Source organism: Mastigoproctus giganteus, chromosome 10 (assembly GCF_048544385.1).
Source record: "Mastigoproctus giganteus isolate SK-2022 chromosome 10, ASM4854438v1, whole genome shotgun sequence".
In the NCBI taxonomy this organism is placed as follows: domain Eukaryota; kingdom Metazoa; phylum Arthropoda; class Arachnida; order Uropygi; family Thelyphonidae; genus Mastigoproctus; species Mastigoproctus giganteus.
In genome coordinates this window covers 187,680,712-187,699,654 of record NC_143584.1, presented here as the reverse complement: position 1 = coordinate 187,699,654, position 18,943 = coordinate 187,680,712, and the positions used below count along the sequence as shown (strand labels likewise).

Sequence of the window (18,943 nt, the reverse complement as noted above, 5' to 3'; positions counted from 1 at the left end):
TCTGGATGGATTCAAGCAAAAAACAATGTTTAGTGTACATTGCTGTACAGTCTGTAGTAAAAAGGTTAGGTTAGTTAACGCCACCAAATTCAGGATGGATTGTAGCAAAAAACAGTATCTGCAATTTCAGTATACATCTTTTTTTGCTTGAATCTGTCACAAATTTAGTGGCATAATGTAACCTGATCAGTTAAACTTCAGTAAGAAAGGTTAGGTTAGTTTATGCCATGAAATTCAGGATGCTTGAATCCGTCCTAGATTTGGTGGCATAATCTAACATAACCTAACCTTTTTTTCATTATTGGAAATGAATGTCTGTTAAGAAAACTTCTACTTGTAGTAAGAGTTTTCTTAACCTCATTTCAGTCTCCTATGGTTTAACAGCCTGTCTATTGTATTCCTGCCAGCTGTACTCACTTGCAGAACAGCATTCACTCTAACTGAAAATTGTGGTTATTAGCAGCCAATCAGCATGAAGAAGTGGGTGGTGCTACATCTGTGCGTCATTTGCTATTGCGAAGATCATGGGTAAGGGTCTCTTAGTAAAGTTTAACCCAAATTTGTAACTGGCACCCCATAAATTCATGACTGATCTCGGATGTCACTTGGTTGCTCGTTACAGCAGGTAATTTCTCATATCCTTAGCTATGCCAAGAACATAAGAAACTATTCACATCAATGAAATAATTTATATATATATATATATATATTTTTTTTTTTTTTTTTGGCTGATACTGCATAAGCTTGCTTCATTTGCATTATTTGCCACCACTAATACTAAGTAAGAGTTTCATAACTATTGCTGTTATGAATATGATATTTTATGTGAAGAAGCTCGGTGTTAGTTAATAAACCTAAAGATGTATTTCCAGGAGAGAGATAGGGGAGGGGAGAGAGAGAGAGAGAGAGAGAGAGAGAGAGAGAGAGAGAGAGAGAGAGCACTGAATCTTATGCAGTATTAGTATGTGTGGATTGAAGGTTGAAAAGACAAAAGATATTAGTTGACACTGGATCTTAAGTTTTACAAATTCTAATTTTTGGGAAATACATACAAAAGAAGGTTTTAAAGAAGAGATAGTGGAAGCAAAATAAAGGAAAAGTTAGTTTGATGAATTTTGAGTTGAACTGTAAATGAGTGTTGACTAACTGATGTTTAAGTTCAGAGTGGCATTGGAAAATGGGGTGGAATTACAGATGATAATTCAGAAGAACACTGAAATATTTTTAGAAAAGACATGCAGAAAAAACTGAACATCATGTGATAAGGAATGCAGTGAGTTTGTAAGCGAAGAATCATTAATTACCTGAATATCCTCTTTTGGATAGACTGAAAGAATAAGAGAAATTTTGGGGTTCCATTCCAGAGGTAAGAATATACCATGATAGACTAGAACTTTAATTTGTACAGATCAGCAGCTGCCTAGAAGAAATGTAGCTGAGAGTAAAAAAAAAGAAAATTGAGTTTTTTTTTTCCTGATACAGAGGAAGCAATATTTGTGATATCCTTTGTTAATGAGGGAGGGGATAAAGTAGATCCTGTATTGTATGGATTTATTGTAATCAGCTTTCAAAATTCCAATAAACTGGTTTCCCATCCAGAATGCAGCAAAGTACCATATTTTCATATACTAGTATCTGCATTGAAAACATGCCGTTTGACCACATAGGGTACCCCAACTTATTTTTTAATTAATACCTTTTTATTTTCATTTTTTTAATGTTTTAATGTTTGAATTATTAGACGCTTTATCTTATTTAATCATGTTTGTTTAGATATTAGCAGAACACAGCATCACAACACTTCATTCTAACTTTGCATCCCACTGTTTTGGGAATGTTGTTAGTGTTCCTTTGTTCAGTTAATTTAAAATTCACTGTGAAATTAATTTAACTATTAATATGTCTAAATGTCATTCAATAATCATGTTAGAGTGATCATAATTACAAAAAAATAATATATTGCTAAAAAAAGCAAAAATATTTTCAGAAGGAATGTTTCATATAAAAATAAACAATCTCAAATATTACTAACAATAAAAAACCGTTTGTGCATGAATGATAAAATGACTTCCATTTGTTTACAGATGTATTGCAAAACCTCCAAAGACTTATTGCAGAAAGCACTTAATGTCGTATCATATGCTTGCCAAGTTGTACTGTAAGTGCACAGCATTTATATACCCGCGATACAGTGATGTTCAATCTATAATTCTCTAAAGATTATTCAGAACATCCTTATTCCTAGCTCTTCAGCATCATTTTTTCTGTTTCTTCTCGCATTCGAAATTTCTGGATTTTACCAGATGTTGTTTTAGGGAACTCTTTCACAAAATATATATAGGAAGGGATCTTGTAGTGACCAATCTATTAAAAAAATTAAAAGATATTCTGTAAGTTAAAAGACAATTCAGTTTAAAAATTATGCAACAAATTAAAAACCACTTTCATCAATTAAGTTCAGAGCTTTTGTATACAGTTGCACCTTGTATTGCGCTCATAACTAGTGTGTTCCTGAGGACAGAGCATTATACAAAAATAGTGCTAACCAAAATCACTTATGCAAGTTGAAGGACAAAGCCACATTTAATTTTTATATTTTGCTTCACTGCTAATTGAAAGGGCAATTCAGTTTATAATTATGTAAAAAAGTGAAAACTGTTTTCCCTGCTAATAAGATGAACAATTGCTCACCACTAATTTTTTTTTATATAGAGTTGTCTAATAGCCTTAAACGATTGAACAAGTCTATACTGTTTTAAAACTGAACTGATATAAAATTTTCACATAAAAAAATAATTACCTTTCCTTTGCAAAAATTTTTAACATTTTCTTCTGAAATACTGCCCTCAGATTTTAGCTTAATCCAGGCACAAACTTCCTCTCCCATTCGTTTATCTGGAACTCCAATAACCTGAAAAATATGAAAATATTCCGAGGTCACAGAACTATAATGTTTCATCAAAACGTTTTGTGAATGATCTTATAATTCTTGAATGTGTAGTGGTGGTTATTGTTATTTGTTTTTTTTTAGGAGCATTAGCAACTAAGGCCATATTGCTCTGGGGATATGCGGTGGTCATACCCTGACCTTTCCGCATCCTCCGTATTTGGTAGGCACGGGCTCGAACCCCGGTCTAATCAAGAAGCATGTGCTACGCACTGCTGCTCCTGCCCACCTGGCTACAGAGGCGCCCGTGTAGTCGTGGATAAAAGATTGTGAGCAGGGCTAACAACACCAGTATAGCAGAAAGCTACTTTGAGTAAATGCTTGTTTTTTTTGTCCATACTGAAAATGAAGAAATCTGAATAATGTGCAATTACAGTAAACCCCCACTATTCGCGGGGGTTACGTTCCTGAGAAATGCCGCGAATACCGAAAATGTGAATACTGAGTTATGGCTCCCATAGTAATAAAGGGGTTCTGTTCCAAAGTATGAAATATATAAGAAAAACTAGTAAAATTTTGTCTATGTATGTATTATATGTACCTTCATAATATGACCATTAGAAATGCAAGCATATGGCATCGAAATGAAAATAAGAAACAATTTAATATTAAATGTAATATTTATTAGAAATTTCAAACAAATCTTTCAAACCAGCGCCTTTGCTAGCTAAAAAATTTATCTCGCCAGTGCTATAACCTGTTTCGCTAAAGTGTTGATAAAGGAGTTTTGCCTTTTCACGAATGATGACTGAACTTAAGGGAATTTTATTTTGAGTTCAGTCTTCTATTCACAGATTTAAAGCTTTTTCCATTTTTCTAATTTAACGTCACGAATTACAGAGCAAATTTTTTTTTTCCATTTTTCTAATTTAACGTCACGAATTACAGAGCAAATTTTTGAAGCAATTAGTGCATTTTCATGAACACTAGGGTGGATTTTTTCTTCTGATTTTTTGATTGATCGTACGGTTGACTCATTGATTTTATAATGTTTTGCCACTGAAAAGACACTTTCACCATTAGAAATTTTGTCTAATAACTCAATTTTATTTGCTAATGTCATCACCTTCTTTGATCAGGGGCTCACATCTGGTGAGTATGGGCTTGGCACACCCAGGGTCCTGAGCTGGATATCATCATTCTTCTCTTTCTTGGTGATTCCCTTCTGCTTTTCTCTCTCTCTCTCTCTCTCTCTCTCTCTCTCTCTCTCTCTCTCTCTCTCTCTCTCACTCAGGGTAACTCAATTGTTTTTTTTTTTGGCTGGTGCAACAAAAGCCTCAGGCTTCCTTGCACCATATAGCTAATAATAATAATAAAAAAATAATAATCTTTTCACATTTCCCATGTTATTTGTAGCCATATTTTTATACGGGTTATAAAGAACTTGTCCACAATAAAGTCACTTTCTTCCGTTAACACACTCGAAAAAGTCTGTTTTACACTGCAAAACGGTAGATTTATCACTTTTGTAAGATATCAATTTATAAATTGATAAATTTATTCAATTTATAAGCATATAAATTAAAAGCAAATGATGAAACCTTCCATGCTCGCGATTTTGTCACCCCTCTCCCCCCACCCACTGAGCGCTGTTTTGACTGGGAAAGATAATTTTAGCCATGCCCATGTTTTTTTATGCCACATTTTTATTCACATTTTTTTTATTAGGTTTCATTTTATATTAAATCAGCGACCGCGAATATGCGAAACCGCGAATACAGATACTGCGAATAGCAGGGGTTTACTGAATTAAATTTTGTTTTAAACTTGGAAAGTTATCCACAGAAGCACACAAAATACTCATTACAGTTTATGAAGATTATGCTTTGATAAAAAAAGTTAAGTGATTTCCTGTCAACATCCTAAAATAATCAAAAAAATTAATGGAGCCTGTGTCATCATTCAATCAGATATGACTGGCCACTCAAAAATTGTTGAGGAGATGCCTCTTATTTGGTTTTGTTCAGGCATTTTCATCAGAATTTCAGCATGAGTTGAGTGAGTGCTAAATTATTTTCCCGTATTCTCACTTGAGATCAAAGACAGCATTGAGTTCTCATTTCATCTGAGTTGCCATGTTGGATCCTGCATTTTTAACAAAAGCAAGTGATGAGGTGATTTAACAAAAACAAATGATGAGGTGATTTTAACAAAAACAAATTATGAGGTGATTTTAACAAAAACAAATTATGAGGTGATTTTAACAAAACGGAAACCAGGTTCAAAGCTCCCAGTGGGAAACAACATTGTCACCAAGCCCAAAAGAAAGGCATTGCAATCAGAACCACATGTGAAGGTAATGTTGATTGCATATTTTGACAATGAGGAGATGGTGTTATCAGAATTCATTCCACGAGGTGTTAGTGTTATGCTTATTATCAAGAAATTTTAAAATGGTTAGGAGACACAATCTGTCATAAATGACACAAAAAATTACAAAATAGTTAGCTCACATACAAAACAGGATATGAAAGAAAAACAATTTGAATCAATTCAAGAAATCAAATCGAACACAATTAACTGCCTAAAACCATCAAAAAAAAGAAAACTTCCAAAAATGTGAAGTTAGAGATGAAGGTTATATTGAAGAATATTAACAACGTAATAAACAATTACAGTAAAATCTCGTTAATACAAACTCGGTTTATACAAAGTATTCGTTTATATGAAGCACACACCATTCCCCTGCAAAAGGATAGGCTTCTCTATGTAAACATATTCATTTATTACAAAATTCAGTTAATATGTATTACAAAGTTCTTTTTCATCCAGTGAGAAATAAATATTGTCATTTTGTATGTTTAATACAAATCTTGGCAGTGCGATCCGATATTGCCCCCAGCCACCTGGCTCCCTACTTCCCGAAGGATGGCACTGACTCGTTAGAAATTAGCTTTGTGTAAACAAAAGCAGTTTATGGTAGCTACAATGTCAAGTGCATTCTGAGAAACATCTCTCTGAAGGATGAGTTGTTAAATTAACAAAAGAATAAAAAGGTTTTTTTTAAGTTGTTTACATGTACTCCCTCACTCTCCATGGGAATAAGGTCAGTTTCAATTGTTACCCCAGTTCAAAGAGTCGTTTGCTATTGTATACAGCAATCTATTTTTTGTGCCATTTTATCTGAGCTGATATCTTTTGCAGAACTTGTGTCTTTTGTTTATATTAAATCTTATCTAACAGTGTTATGGCGACAAAATGTAGATGGACAGAATTAAGCCTGGAAATTAAACTAAAAATTATACAAGAGGCTGATAGGATGGAAAGAAGCAAAACGGACATTGCAATGCAACATCCCTTTACCTACTTTATCTACAATACTGAAAAACCGAAAAAGATTTGAAGAAGTGTGTGACACTGGAGCAGAGATGAAAAACAGGAAACGAATTCGTGGTGCAAAATACAAGGAGATTGAAACAAAACTTTTCGAGTGGTATAAAAAAAATGCATGCATCTAATTTGCCAATATTGGGTCCAATTTTGCAAGAAAAGGCAAATTATTTAGCTCAGTAACATGGGATTAGCAACTTCAAATGCAGCAGTGGCTGGCTACAAAGATTTAAAGATAGGAATAACTTGGTTTCATGAAATGTTTGCGGTGAGTCTGAATTCGTTGACAAAGAAAAGGCTATAGACTGGTTGTGTTCCATATGGTCCATCCTTGAAAAATATTGAGGCAAAGGATATTTTTAATCTTGATGAGACAGGTTTATTTTATAATTTCCTGTCAAACAAAACATTTGCTGTTTGAAGAGAGTCTTGTCATGGTGGAAAATTAAGTAAACAAAGACTCACTTATTCTGTTATTCTGCAATTCAGATGGCAGTACAAAACTATGCCCACTTATGATTTGTAAGTTTTCCAAGCCAAGATGTTTTAAAGCAGTTAACCAACTTCCCTGTGATTATGAGGCCAATAGAAGTGCTTGGCTTACGGTCAAAATTTTTCAGTCTTGGTTATCAAAATTGGACAGAAGAATGGCCTCAGAAAAAAGGAACATTTTGATGATTCTAGACCGTTGTACAGCACATTCTGCCGAGACAATTAATTTGACAAATATACGGCTGCTATTTTTAACCCTCCCCAATACCACCAGTTTAATGCAACCACTGGATCAAGGCATTATTTATAACCTCAAGAGAGCATATAGAGCCCGCCTGATAAGGTACTTGATCCGCAACATAGGAGGGAACAATTTTCAGCCGAATTGGAATGTCTTGGATGCTATCCGTAATCTTGTTATTGCTTGGGAAAGTATTACATCAAGTGTAATAATCAACTGCTTCAGAAAGAGTGACTCTGGAGAGAACATCATTGAAAAACATGGTCCAGCAGATGAATGTGATAACAACAGTCAGGAATAGAGAAATTTGAAGGAGCATATGAATTTTGTTGGCAAAGTTGAGGAGTTTGTGAAGGTGGATGGTGAAGTTACTACCACTGCAATGCCAACAACAGAAGAGCTGCTGGGTACCAAACAAAATGATGTTTTTGTTACCAGTAACAGCGAAAGTGAAGAAGAGCGCATACTGCCATCCAAAAAAGATGCCCAAAATGCATTGAACATAACAGAGAATGTGTTGGCCTGCAGTAACACTGATAAAGAAACAACTATTGCATTTGGTAATGTCTGTGCTGTAGTTAAAAATGAATATAGGACAAAAATTATGCAAACAACATTGAATTCTTTCTTTAAATTAGATTAATTTATTAAAAATTTAATGGTTTTGTATGTCTCCTTTTAAATTAAGATTGTAATTCTTTTTACTGTGATACTAAAATATTGAATACATCAAAATATATACTGTACAATATTTTTATTTCTGTTAATATTGCTTTTCTCTTAGTTTATCTTACAAATAAAATAAAATCTTTAAAAAATATGTTATTCCTATTACTGTATTGTTCGACATGGCTTTTGTTTTTATTTTATTTTATTAATTTATTTTTGATATTATTATTATCTATTATTATTCTTAGATATACAGTAGGTACCAAAAAAACTGTAAACTTTTGACACTTTTGGGGGACCTCGTTACTACAAACCTCGTTATTACAAAATGTGAAAATTAGGTCCCTTGAACTTTGTATTAACGAGATTCCACTGTATCATTGAAGAATATTAATAATGTAAACAATTATCATTGAAAAAATTAATTTTTCACAATGTTCAAACTTTTTAATCAAACCTTGTCATACAAAAAAAATTCAAGTTGAAATTTAAGGAAGATATTTTTTAAAATTATGAAATTGATACCCTCATGTCATGAATTTTTGAATATGTAAAAACTTGCTAACTTATATCTGTTGAGCTACTTATTAGTTTTCAGCCATCATAGTTTCAGCTTCCCCCTCCCCCCATACTTCTCCTTCTACCCATGCACGGTACTAAGTACTATAGGTTTTGATACCTTTCGTGTTTGGGGTTTTCATAAAAAAAAAAAAAAAAAAAGCTGGGCTATATAATAGACATAAATGACCTAACTACTCATAAGAGCTGTTCTAAAAGAAAACTAACATTACTTCCTAAAAAGATTTGAGTAAAGAGTATACTTGTTGCCAATTTCATATTATGAACCATTATTGACAGATTGGTCTCAAGTTGAAACACCTGGGTCAAATTTTTGATATTCTGATGATACAAGCATCTAAATAGAAATTTACAAAAAATTTAGTTTCAAAATCCTTTGTCCATTGTACCCTTCAAGTTAAATATATGGGAATTGTGCTATATGTTTTTTTTTTTTTTTTTTTTTTGATTTCCACATTATGAAAGTTCCTGCCTATATAGTTATAATAAATTACATCATAAATTAATAAAATTGTATTAATACACAATAAATATTATTTTTAACCCCTAAAAATGTTATAGAAACACTTAAAACAAATGCATTTACTAACCTGAACTTCTGCTATATCAGGATGAGTGTGTAAAAATTCCTCAATCTCTCGAGGATAGATATTTTCTCCTCCTCTAATAATCATATCAGTGATCCTCCCAACAATACTTATATATCCATCTTCATCCATAGTGCCAGAATCTCTATAATACAAAAAAAAAAAAAAAAAAAAAAAATGATATATCTTTACATAACATATCAGGTAGAGCACAGGAAAGTAGAATATTCATTAAAACTAAAACAATAAAAAATCTGGTAGAATATTGTTATATCAAATGAAAGAAAGAAGTTGTATAGAGTAATTAAGACCATTTAAAGTTTTTTAACACTGGAAATAAATACTTATATGCACAGCAATGCTTAAAGTTTTTAGAACTTACCTAAGTTTAACCTGTCAGTGAGTACACTTTTTTTTAGTACTGCACATGGTTACCCATATACATTTTATTTTATAAAATGAAATATATTCACAGTAGGAGTAGTGTTTTTAATTTTTTCATAACATAATCTGCTTTCATTTTCCATCATTGAGAAAATTTGGAAGCAAAAGTTTGGGCTTATGTTTATATTAGTGATGATACCATTATCCATAGATTGGCCTAATACTTCCAGTTATTAAATTCTTAACTTTTTTCACTACCTATTTAAGAATTGGAACATCACAATGACTGATGTTTCATGGTTACTGGCCTCTCATCAGATAATAGGTAGTGTCAAGGCTGATCTGTGAATATGTATTGAATTTAAATGAGCAATCAAGTGGTGTATGGAAGAAACATTTCCAGTTAAGCATAACAAGAGCTGTGTACCTTTAACTTATAATACTGGGCAGTGCTTGCTCTGTGCAGTTTAATAGTAAAAACTAATGTTATATTTTAAAAGGGCACTGAAATAATTTGAAAATTGTAAATACTGCTTGGTTCAATTTCCATTTCTTTGAGGATGCTTGGCTTCCTCCAGTGACATGGTTGCCACAAGTTGGCTAGCAAGGCCTGGGCTTGTGTTCAAATTAGAGACCACATGGATAACAGTGTTGTCATCTATGGATGAAATTGCTAATAACTTTTAAACAAGTGACATCACCAAGATGCATATTTGTAAAGTACATCAATTCCTGTGCTGAAATACAACCATACAGACTTTTACTATTGAACTGTCATCTATTAAAGTAGAAGTTTTTCTTCCATACACTGCCTGGCTGTAATCTTATATTCAATAAATTGCTCATATATCAACATAAATTCATTAATTGAGACTACTTGTCATCTGATGAGCCAGTAGTCTTGAAACAACAATCACAATAGTGGTTCAGTTTCTAAACAAATGAATTCACCTACTGATGATGCCATTTGTTTAAAAATGTATTAGCAACTTAGGTTGATTCACAGATAACAGCATCATTTTTTATGTAAACTCAAGCCTTTACAGCCAACCTTTGGCTACCATCAATATAAGAGATCAAAGCATCCTCTAGGACTGAAGTTTCTCACAGAATTTTGTTTTTCCTAGTAAGCAATTCTGTGCTCACCTTAAACCTAATTAAAATTAAATAAAAAAACCAAAACACTACAAAATGTAAGTGACATAACACAGAAGAATGCAAAACGAGGTACATCTCATTACATGATCTGTAAGAAATTCATCATTGAATGCAATCATGAACAATACTGAGTAAGATAATTCAATATTGAATGAAAGAGATGTTGGGTCCCTGTTTAACTATTCCTTTAATATATCAAGAACTATAGGAATAATAATAATCACTCTACAGGCCCCTTAAATCAAGAATTAACATAACACAACAAACATGAATCTTCCAAGTTTGCCTTCAGCCAAAGGGTGGTTGATTGCTAGAATAAGCTTCTATCCATTGTTGTGGAAGTGAATAGTTTGAATAAATTCAAGAAAAAACCAGGCAAACTATTGGAGAGGATAGATAGGTGAAATGGAAATTTATTTATTTATTTTTTTGGATGTTGCCGTAAGCTTGCTTTCCTCCATCATTTACCACTATTAATACTAACACTAATGTTAATGATGCTCATTACATGAATTTTATGTTAAAAGCAAACACTAACAATTAATAACCTAAGCACAGCAATGTCGGAGTTTACAGAATGCAACAACCTGTCAAGCATACACTTGTATTGACCATTTGAACACAATACATCAATTACAGCACATATTAATAGTATGTATAACCCAGTAAAAGGTTATATCTCAGGACAGTTGCATATACTCCGTGTTGTTGAGAATATTCAAAATAAGTTTATATTTTTTCATGCATAAAAAAAGTTTCCATTTGTGCATACATTTGGATGAGGGTAGGATGAAAAATGAAAGATCAAAAAATTATGAGTGTGCAAGAAGAGTGAAGAGTGAGGTAGAGGAAGAGGAGCACAGTCCTCAAATCTAGCACTCAAAAATCTCTCATTTTCTGGAAACTCTTACAACTGGAGAAGAGCTGACTGGGCTAGCCAGGTGGGTAAAGTGCCTGCCTGGCAACCCAAAGGCTGTGGGTTTGAATCCTGCCTCGGGCTTGGATCAGAGTAAAATGCAAAAACTTTGGGAGGTGCATTATAGCCACAGAAGCCAATGCACCAACAACTAACAAAAAAAAAAAAAAAAAACTGGAGAAAAAAAAAGTTAAATTACTAATGAAACTTGGAAAGGCCCTTCAAGTAGGTTATATAAACTATTTTCCAAGAATAGTATGATTTTCCCATTTGTTAGTAAAGATTTCATTGAAAATAATCTTGCAGACAAAGTGCTGCTAATCTGCAAGGGTATTTTTATTTTCTTAGGTAATAATACTCTGGGGCATCCACAAGGTGTAGAAGATTTGATTGAAATCAAAATTAAAGTTGTTTTTCAAACCACTAAATACAAGTGCATTATTACAATCTATGAATCATCACCTGTTTGAAGAGGTCTGGGTTCAAATCTCATCATAGAATGGAGAAATTTCTAAAGGGCTCTTCAATTGGAGTCGTAGTTAGTTAATATCAGATTACGAGTAAGTTGAGGGGTCCATAAGTTATTTTGGGTGTTTAGTTCAAAAACATGCAAATTGGCTTGTGAACACAATTATTCATTCATAAGCTAATTTTCATGTGGTGTGGCCATAGTAATATCATATGGTCTAAATGTTGATATTCAGGAATGAATTACTTGTTCATAGCATTGTGTTTATAGGAAAATAACCTTCAATATATGTCTTTTTACTTAATCAAGCCTCTATGGAATTAATTAAGGCAAAATCAAGGGATACCTGTCCAGCCTCAGTGGAATAAATTAAGGAAATAAATCAAGAAATCCTTGGGTAATATAAATTAGTATTAGTAGTAGCAAATGATGCAAGAAAGAGAAGATAACCTGTCCAATAAATAAAGGTAATTTCTTCAAAGCAAAATATAATCAACTTGGAAAAAGAAGAGATAAGATAAGTGAAATACTTTCTTCTTGCATCAATATTTTCTAGAACAAGTACAGAGAAGGGCAACAAGATTACAGAATTTAAGCCTCTTACCGGAGGCTTAAATTCTGTAAGTTGCAGCATTTGGAGACTACGCACCTGCGAGGTGATCTGATTGAGGTGTACAAGGCCTTGAATGGTTTCAGCAGGCTCAATGCTGATGGGGCATAGATTCAAATTGAGGAAATACAGTTGTAGAATAGATGTGAAGAAGTTTGCCTTTAGCCAGCAGGTAGTTGATTGCTGGAACAGACTTCCATCTGTTGTTGTGGAAGTTGATAGCTTAAATAAATTTAAGGCTGAACTAGACAAACATTTGGAGTGACTGGATGGGTGAAATGGGAAGGGTTTTTTTTTTTTTTTTTTTTTTTGATTTAATTTAATTTAACTTTTTTTTTGGCTGATGCTCTATAAGCTTGCTTTCTTGCATCACATGCCTCTGCTGATGCTAATGTCCTTACCTGCTGGGCTTTAAATTGGACAATTTTATTCATTGCCATATTGGACCACATCAAGGAAAATACTTTGTATAAAGAAACTCTTTCATATAATGTTTATGAATAAAGAGATCTAAAAGATGATACGAAAAAATTGTCAGTTTTTTGAATTGTAACTTCAGAAAGATATGTTTTATTTTTAAGTTTAAAAGATTCGATTAAGAAAGGGTATATTTCTAGTTATATTTTCCAGTAGCCACCATTTGTTTATTAATAGGATACTTAATCTAAGGGTAGTGTCAGAAGACCTCTGAACTATTAAGAGTTGTTTCTAAACCAATATTAATCAAACATTGTTCATTCAAATGATGCTGAAAGCTAGTAACCTGGAGTAAATAATTTTAATGTTTTGCTCACAAATATTACACTGAGTCTTAGAACGTCAGTCCTTGTTTACCTTTCAGTCACAGAGCAGCCTGTCAAATAATACAGCTGACTGTGACAAACCATACTGCTGGTTTGTCACATTACCCTATTTTAAGAGGTTCTTGTAACAGACAACTCATAATTACAAGTCACCTCCTCTACTTCTCTTCTCCTCTAATTCTACATTCAATATGTAATGCTTATTCTAACATTTTATGAAAATTAGTTATTGAATAGTTTTCAAAACTGTGATATGCTGCAAAATTTGTATCCAGATTCACAATTAATATAAAGAATTAATTTAAAAATTTATTTTACTTTTATCTCCCTTAGATCAAGAATTAAATTCTGTTTGAATGAATGTCAGTATGTCAGCCTGCACTGTGGATTTTATTATTAGTAGTAGTAATGGCAAATGATGCAAGAAAGCAAGCTTATATAGAATCAGCCAAAAAAAAAAAAAAAAAAAAAACCACAGTTCACCCATTCAACACCCTTCACGAATCTATCTAATTCTCCCTTGAATTTATTCAACCCATCCCACTTCCACAATAGATAGAAGCTTTTTCCAACAATCAACTGTGTGGTACTACACTTAGAGTGGTAGAAAATGAAAAAAACCTGGGAGTAATTGTGCAGTCAGATATGAAGTTTTCTGAAGAATGCAGACAGGCTGCCAGAGCAGGTCATGGGGTATTGTCAATGATATACAGGAATTTTGCTAGTAGGGAAAAGGAGGTGATTATCCCTTTGTATAAGGCAATGGTCAGGCCATGCCTTGAGTACTGCATACAGGTCTGGAAGCCTATTTTTAGTAAGGATGTAGAGTTGCTTGAGCATGTACAGAGAAGGGAAACAAGATTGGTGAGGGGAACAAAGGGGTCCTCTTACCAAGAAAGGCTTAAGTTCTGCAAATTGCAGTGGCTGGTGACTAGGCACCTGCAAGGTGATCTGATTGAAGTGTATAAGGCCTTGAATGGTTTGAGCAGGCTCAATGCTGATGGGATTCTTCCACTTGCTCAGATTATGAACCTGAGGGGGCATAAATTCAAACTGAGGAAAGACAGGATAGATGTGCGAAAGGGTAGGTTGCCTTTAGCCAGCAGCTGGTTGATTGCTGGAACAAACTTCCATCTGTCGTTTAGAAGTTGATAGCTTAAATAGATTCAAGGCCGAACTAGACAAATATCTGGAGCAAGTGGATGAGCGAAATGAGAAGGATTTTTTTTTTGGCTGATGCTATATAAGCTTGCTTTCTTACATCATGTGCCTTTACTAATGCTAATGCATATTGATACACTTCTCACTAAGGATCACTTCAGCATGCTTTATGGAGTCAAAAATCCTTAACATTCTTTATCTCTGCTTTAATGAAGTCACTATCTGGTACACTTCTCACTAAGGATCACTTCGGCATGCTTTATGGAGTCAAAAATCCTTAACATTCTTTATCTCTGCTTTAATGAAGTCACTGTCTGACAGTTTTTGAACTTTTTGTGGTCAGTACAAATATTAGTTTAAATATTTTATATCTCCAACCATTAATGCTGATGATCGAAGTTCTGAAGTCACTATATCTGAAAACACTTTGTGATAGCGTTTTTTCAATTTTTAATATTGATCTCTCAGTTGTTATTTCTCTGATTACAGCACTTCTTTCAATATTCATGGATGAGCTTCCAGTTCTTGGTTTATCTGGAAGAGAACGAGTTCCAATACTTGACTTACTTTTAATAGAAGCATTTCCTTTCCTATTTTCAAAAGATTGTTTTATGTGGTACATCCTTTTTTTCAAATTGTGCACAGCTGGAAGCTGAATCTTAAAACTTAAAAGTTTGCTTGCACATTACTATTAAGTTTTACCATACTTGTTTAGACATAAGCAATAAAATTTAAATTATTAATACAATTAAAAGAGTAAGTTATCAATACAGGCACTGTACATGTTATTGGATCATTGAGTAAAGAATGCAATCTTGTTCCCTGTAGTTATAGTTTAAAGTTTAAAAGATGAAATTCTAAATAATCAGACAAAAATTAATGGTTTCTAAGGAGAAAAAAAAAGACATTAAAATTCTAATTAAAGTAATGGTAGATCTCTAAAAGAGTGAATTAACTTAGAGAATCTTATTAACAACAGCTATTAATATTTTAGGTCTTACCCTGTATGATACCATCTAGATGAATCTAATACTTCATCAGTCTTGGCTTTATCTCCATAGTAGCCTAGAAATGTACCATGACCACGAGTACAGATTTCCCCTTGAACACCAATAGGAACAATTTTTCCATTAGTATCAGCAATTTTAATCTGAAATGGTGGAAAAATATTGAATGTAGGAGTCATCCTGAAAAAGACTACTTGTCCAGTCAATTTATATAACTAGAATAAATAATATTTTTATGCAGTGATAATTAGATATTGTTTAAAACAAGTTAGGTCATATATTGAAATCAGCCAACTGAAATTAGCTTAATTAGTTGAAATCAACTCCCCATCTCTTTCACCATGCAGTAAGATTGAAGTCCTTTCAGGTTATGATGGGCATCATGGTGAGATCCAATCTTCCTTATATTTAGTAATAGTATTCACCGTATAGGGCAAGAAAGCCACAGGCTTTTTCTGCACTGGAAAAAAAAAACAAAAAAAAAAAAAAAAAAAACAAGTAGATAAGAAAATACAAATTATGTGCTTCCCTCATCACACAGGTCAAACTATCCAGTTGACCCGTGAATTTATTCAATCTGTCAGCCTAAACTACTTGCTAGGGCAACATGTTCTAGCAATCAACCACTCGCTGACTAAAAGAAAACTTTAAACAATCTAATCTAAAGCTCAAGTGCTGTAGTTGGAAATTATGACTCCTACTTCTGAAATGCTTTATAACAGTGAGAATTCCACCTTCATTCATTTTACTAACCCTTTCAGAGTCTTGTAAACCTCAATCAGGTCACCTCTGAGGTGCCTGGTTTGCAAGTTCTGTAGCCCACATAATCGAAGTCTTTCCTCATATTGTTGTCCTGCTGATCTCACCATTTAAGTTTCCCATCTTTGGACCCTTTCAAGAACGTCAACTGCCATTTCTCAGCTCAAGTGCCTAATTTTTCTTGATCTTGTTGCAGTGAGAATACCATCGTTACTGTCATTTACCACCCCGCCAACCTTCATACATCTGCAAACTTAAACATTAAGTTTGATATACCTTCATCAATATCATTAATAAATATAGACAACAACAATGGGCCCAGCACTGACCCCTGGGGAGGACTCCAATGATAACATTAATCGACGAAGAGCAGTGTCCATTGATAAAAACTGTCTTCTCCCACTTAAGCATCTCTTTATCTAGCAGTAACTTGCCCTTAATGCCACACTGCTTCAATTTGTACAGCAGTCTTATGTGCAACAGCATCAAAAGCTTTCCTGAAATCCAACCATACTATATCAAAATTATTTTCTGCATCGTTGGTTTGTTACTGCATCACAGTATCCAATTTAAATTGGTCAGACAAGATTGCCCATTGACAAAACCATGCTGTAACTAAGTATAACTGCACTCCTGCACAGATGGTCCTGCATTACTTTACCAGTGACTCCATTATTTTCCATGAAACAAGTTAGCTAACAGGTCTGTAATTACTCATGCCACTCATTGATACCCCGTTGTGAATTTGAGATACATTCGCACACAGCGGCGCATTATCCTATGGGCAAAAAGGGCAATTGCCTGGGGCCCCCAAAGTCCCCAAATCAATATTCTGTAAACTGATTTTTGTAGTAAAAAAAATCGGAAATTAAATTTCGGTCCCATATCTGGGGACCCTAGATTGCAGGTGCGACGCAGGCATATGGCAACGTATGAAATATAAACACCTTGGCACAGGGCAGAGCGCATTGCTGTGTACACCCCTATGCAATGACCCTATCCCATAATGTATTTTCTACGGGACCTCAGAGTCTCATTCCGTCCCCTATTCTGCTGACGAGGGCAGAAGGACTTCCAGCGCCCTCCAGCGGCAAAACCAGTGCGGTAGTAAATGATATCTTCTACTTATCAACAGTAACCAGAGAAAATGTATAACTGAATTTTATTGTTTTTATTTCAAATTAGAAACCATCTCTGTGAAATGGGCCATTATATTTGTCAATCTTAAAATCCTATATCACATTACACATGGTTAGAAGAATAAAATTCAGTTACATTTGCTCTGGTTTTTGTTGATAAGTAGTAGATATCATTTACTACTGCACCGATTTCACTGCTGGAGGTCTTTCGGTCCGAATGAGATTTTAAGATTGACAACTATAATGGTCTGTGTCATTCCCATGGTACAGACAGTACATATGGCTGATCACTGATATCAACAGTATGTGTGCCAACAAGTGTATTGTGTATTACTGTATAAGTTACAAACGTTTAATAAATAAAGAGAAAATTCGAGGTAGGTATTAATACTAGTATTTTGTTTGTTTTGTTGTTAAAATATTTATTTTATATTTTATACTAATTCTAACACATGATTTGGTGCGGGCTCTTTCCTGCGATAATGTACAACTAATTTAAACAAATTTTCTTTCATTTTACTTTCTGTAATTGGTGTAGAATACTGGATTTCTATTTTACATTGTACATTCAAATATTATTTTACTTAATTATGAAAAACGATTAGATGAATAAAGTAAAAAATAATAAATTATACAATATACGAATATAAAAAATTTTTATATAATTTTATAATTATTTTTATTAAAAATAATATTTTAGGGTGATGAAAAGAACGTACGAATCTGGGTTTCAAAAAAGAAAGAAGCAGAAAATTAGAGAGGTGGAATTAAAAAAGAAACAAACCTCATTACAGGATTTTGTAGCAATAAAAAATCGAGAAGATGACAGCAGCAAAACAGAAGAAAATAGGATAGAAAACGAACCTTCCAACTCTACAGTATCAGCCGGCGTTATTATTGATCAAATTGAAAACAATACCAACAATGCAACTGTTTACAATATTAATGATAACAATGATAAAAATATTAATACAAATATCAATGATAATAATGATCAAAATATTAATACAAACAATATCAATGATAATAATGATAAAAATACGAATGCAATACATACAAATAATATCAAACCTACACTAAAGATATTGTTTTATGGCCAAACCCCATCACAAATGATTTTACTGAGTTTTGCCTTCGCAAAAAACCGCAAAATTTTGTAAACATTAAAAATTCAAATTGAAATTTTAATTTTGATGGAAAAATCATTACAAGAAAATTAAATGAATCCCATTTCTATTTAAGTAGAGCTAATGGTACCATAGAAAAAAGAGAGTGGTTAATATTTTCAGAAACCACAAAATCTGTGTACTACTGTTTTATTTGCAAATTGTTTTCAGTTAAATCAAAAAATGTATTAGTTACTGGATGTAATGATTGGAAACATATTGCTGATATTTTAAAAAGGCATGATGAGTCTAAAGAACATAAGGAAAATATGTGTGTGTGTGTGTGTGTGTGTGTGTGTGTGTGTGTGTGTGTGTGTGTGTGTGTGTGTGTGTGTGTGTGTGTAAAGCGCCTGAAAAGTGTAGGAAGAATTGATTTAGAGTTGATAAAAGCTTATGAAAAACAAACAAATTATTGGCGTGACGTTCTAAAAAGAGTTGTTGCGACTGTGAAACTGTTAGCTTCATTAGGGTTGGGATTTCGAGGGCATGATAGTAGTGCAGGAAATTTTATGAGTTGCTTAGAATA

At 33.3% G+C, this 18,943-nt stretch overlaps 1 protein-coding gene across 4 annotated transcripts in view; it reads right to left on the bottom strand.

The window, feature by feature from the left end:
* Positions 1–2,053: 2,053 nt before the first annotated feature.
* Positions 2,054–18,943, bottom strand: part of LOC150079651 (medium-chain acyl-CoA ligase ACSF2, mitochondrial-like) — a 180,548-nt gene continuing 163,658 nt past the window's right edge. For all 4 annotated transcript variants that reach the window (XM_090383698.1, XM_090383699.1, XM_090383701.1 and 1 more), the window contains 4 exons: positions 15,348–15,496; positions 8,849–8,990; positions 2,801–2,911; positions 2,054–2,364 (listed from right to left, as the gene is read on the bottom strand). In XM_090383698.1, the coding sequence (XP_090239824.1) occupies positions 2,242–2,364; positions 2,801–2,911; positions 8,849–8,990; positions 15,348–15,496 (525 nt within the window). In that variant the 3' untranslated portion in view covers positions 2,054–2,241. The remainder of the gene's footprint in view (positions 2,365–2,800; positions 2,912–8,848; positions 8,991–15,347; positions 15,497–18,943) is intronic.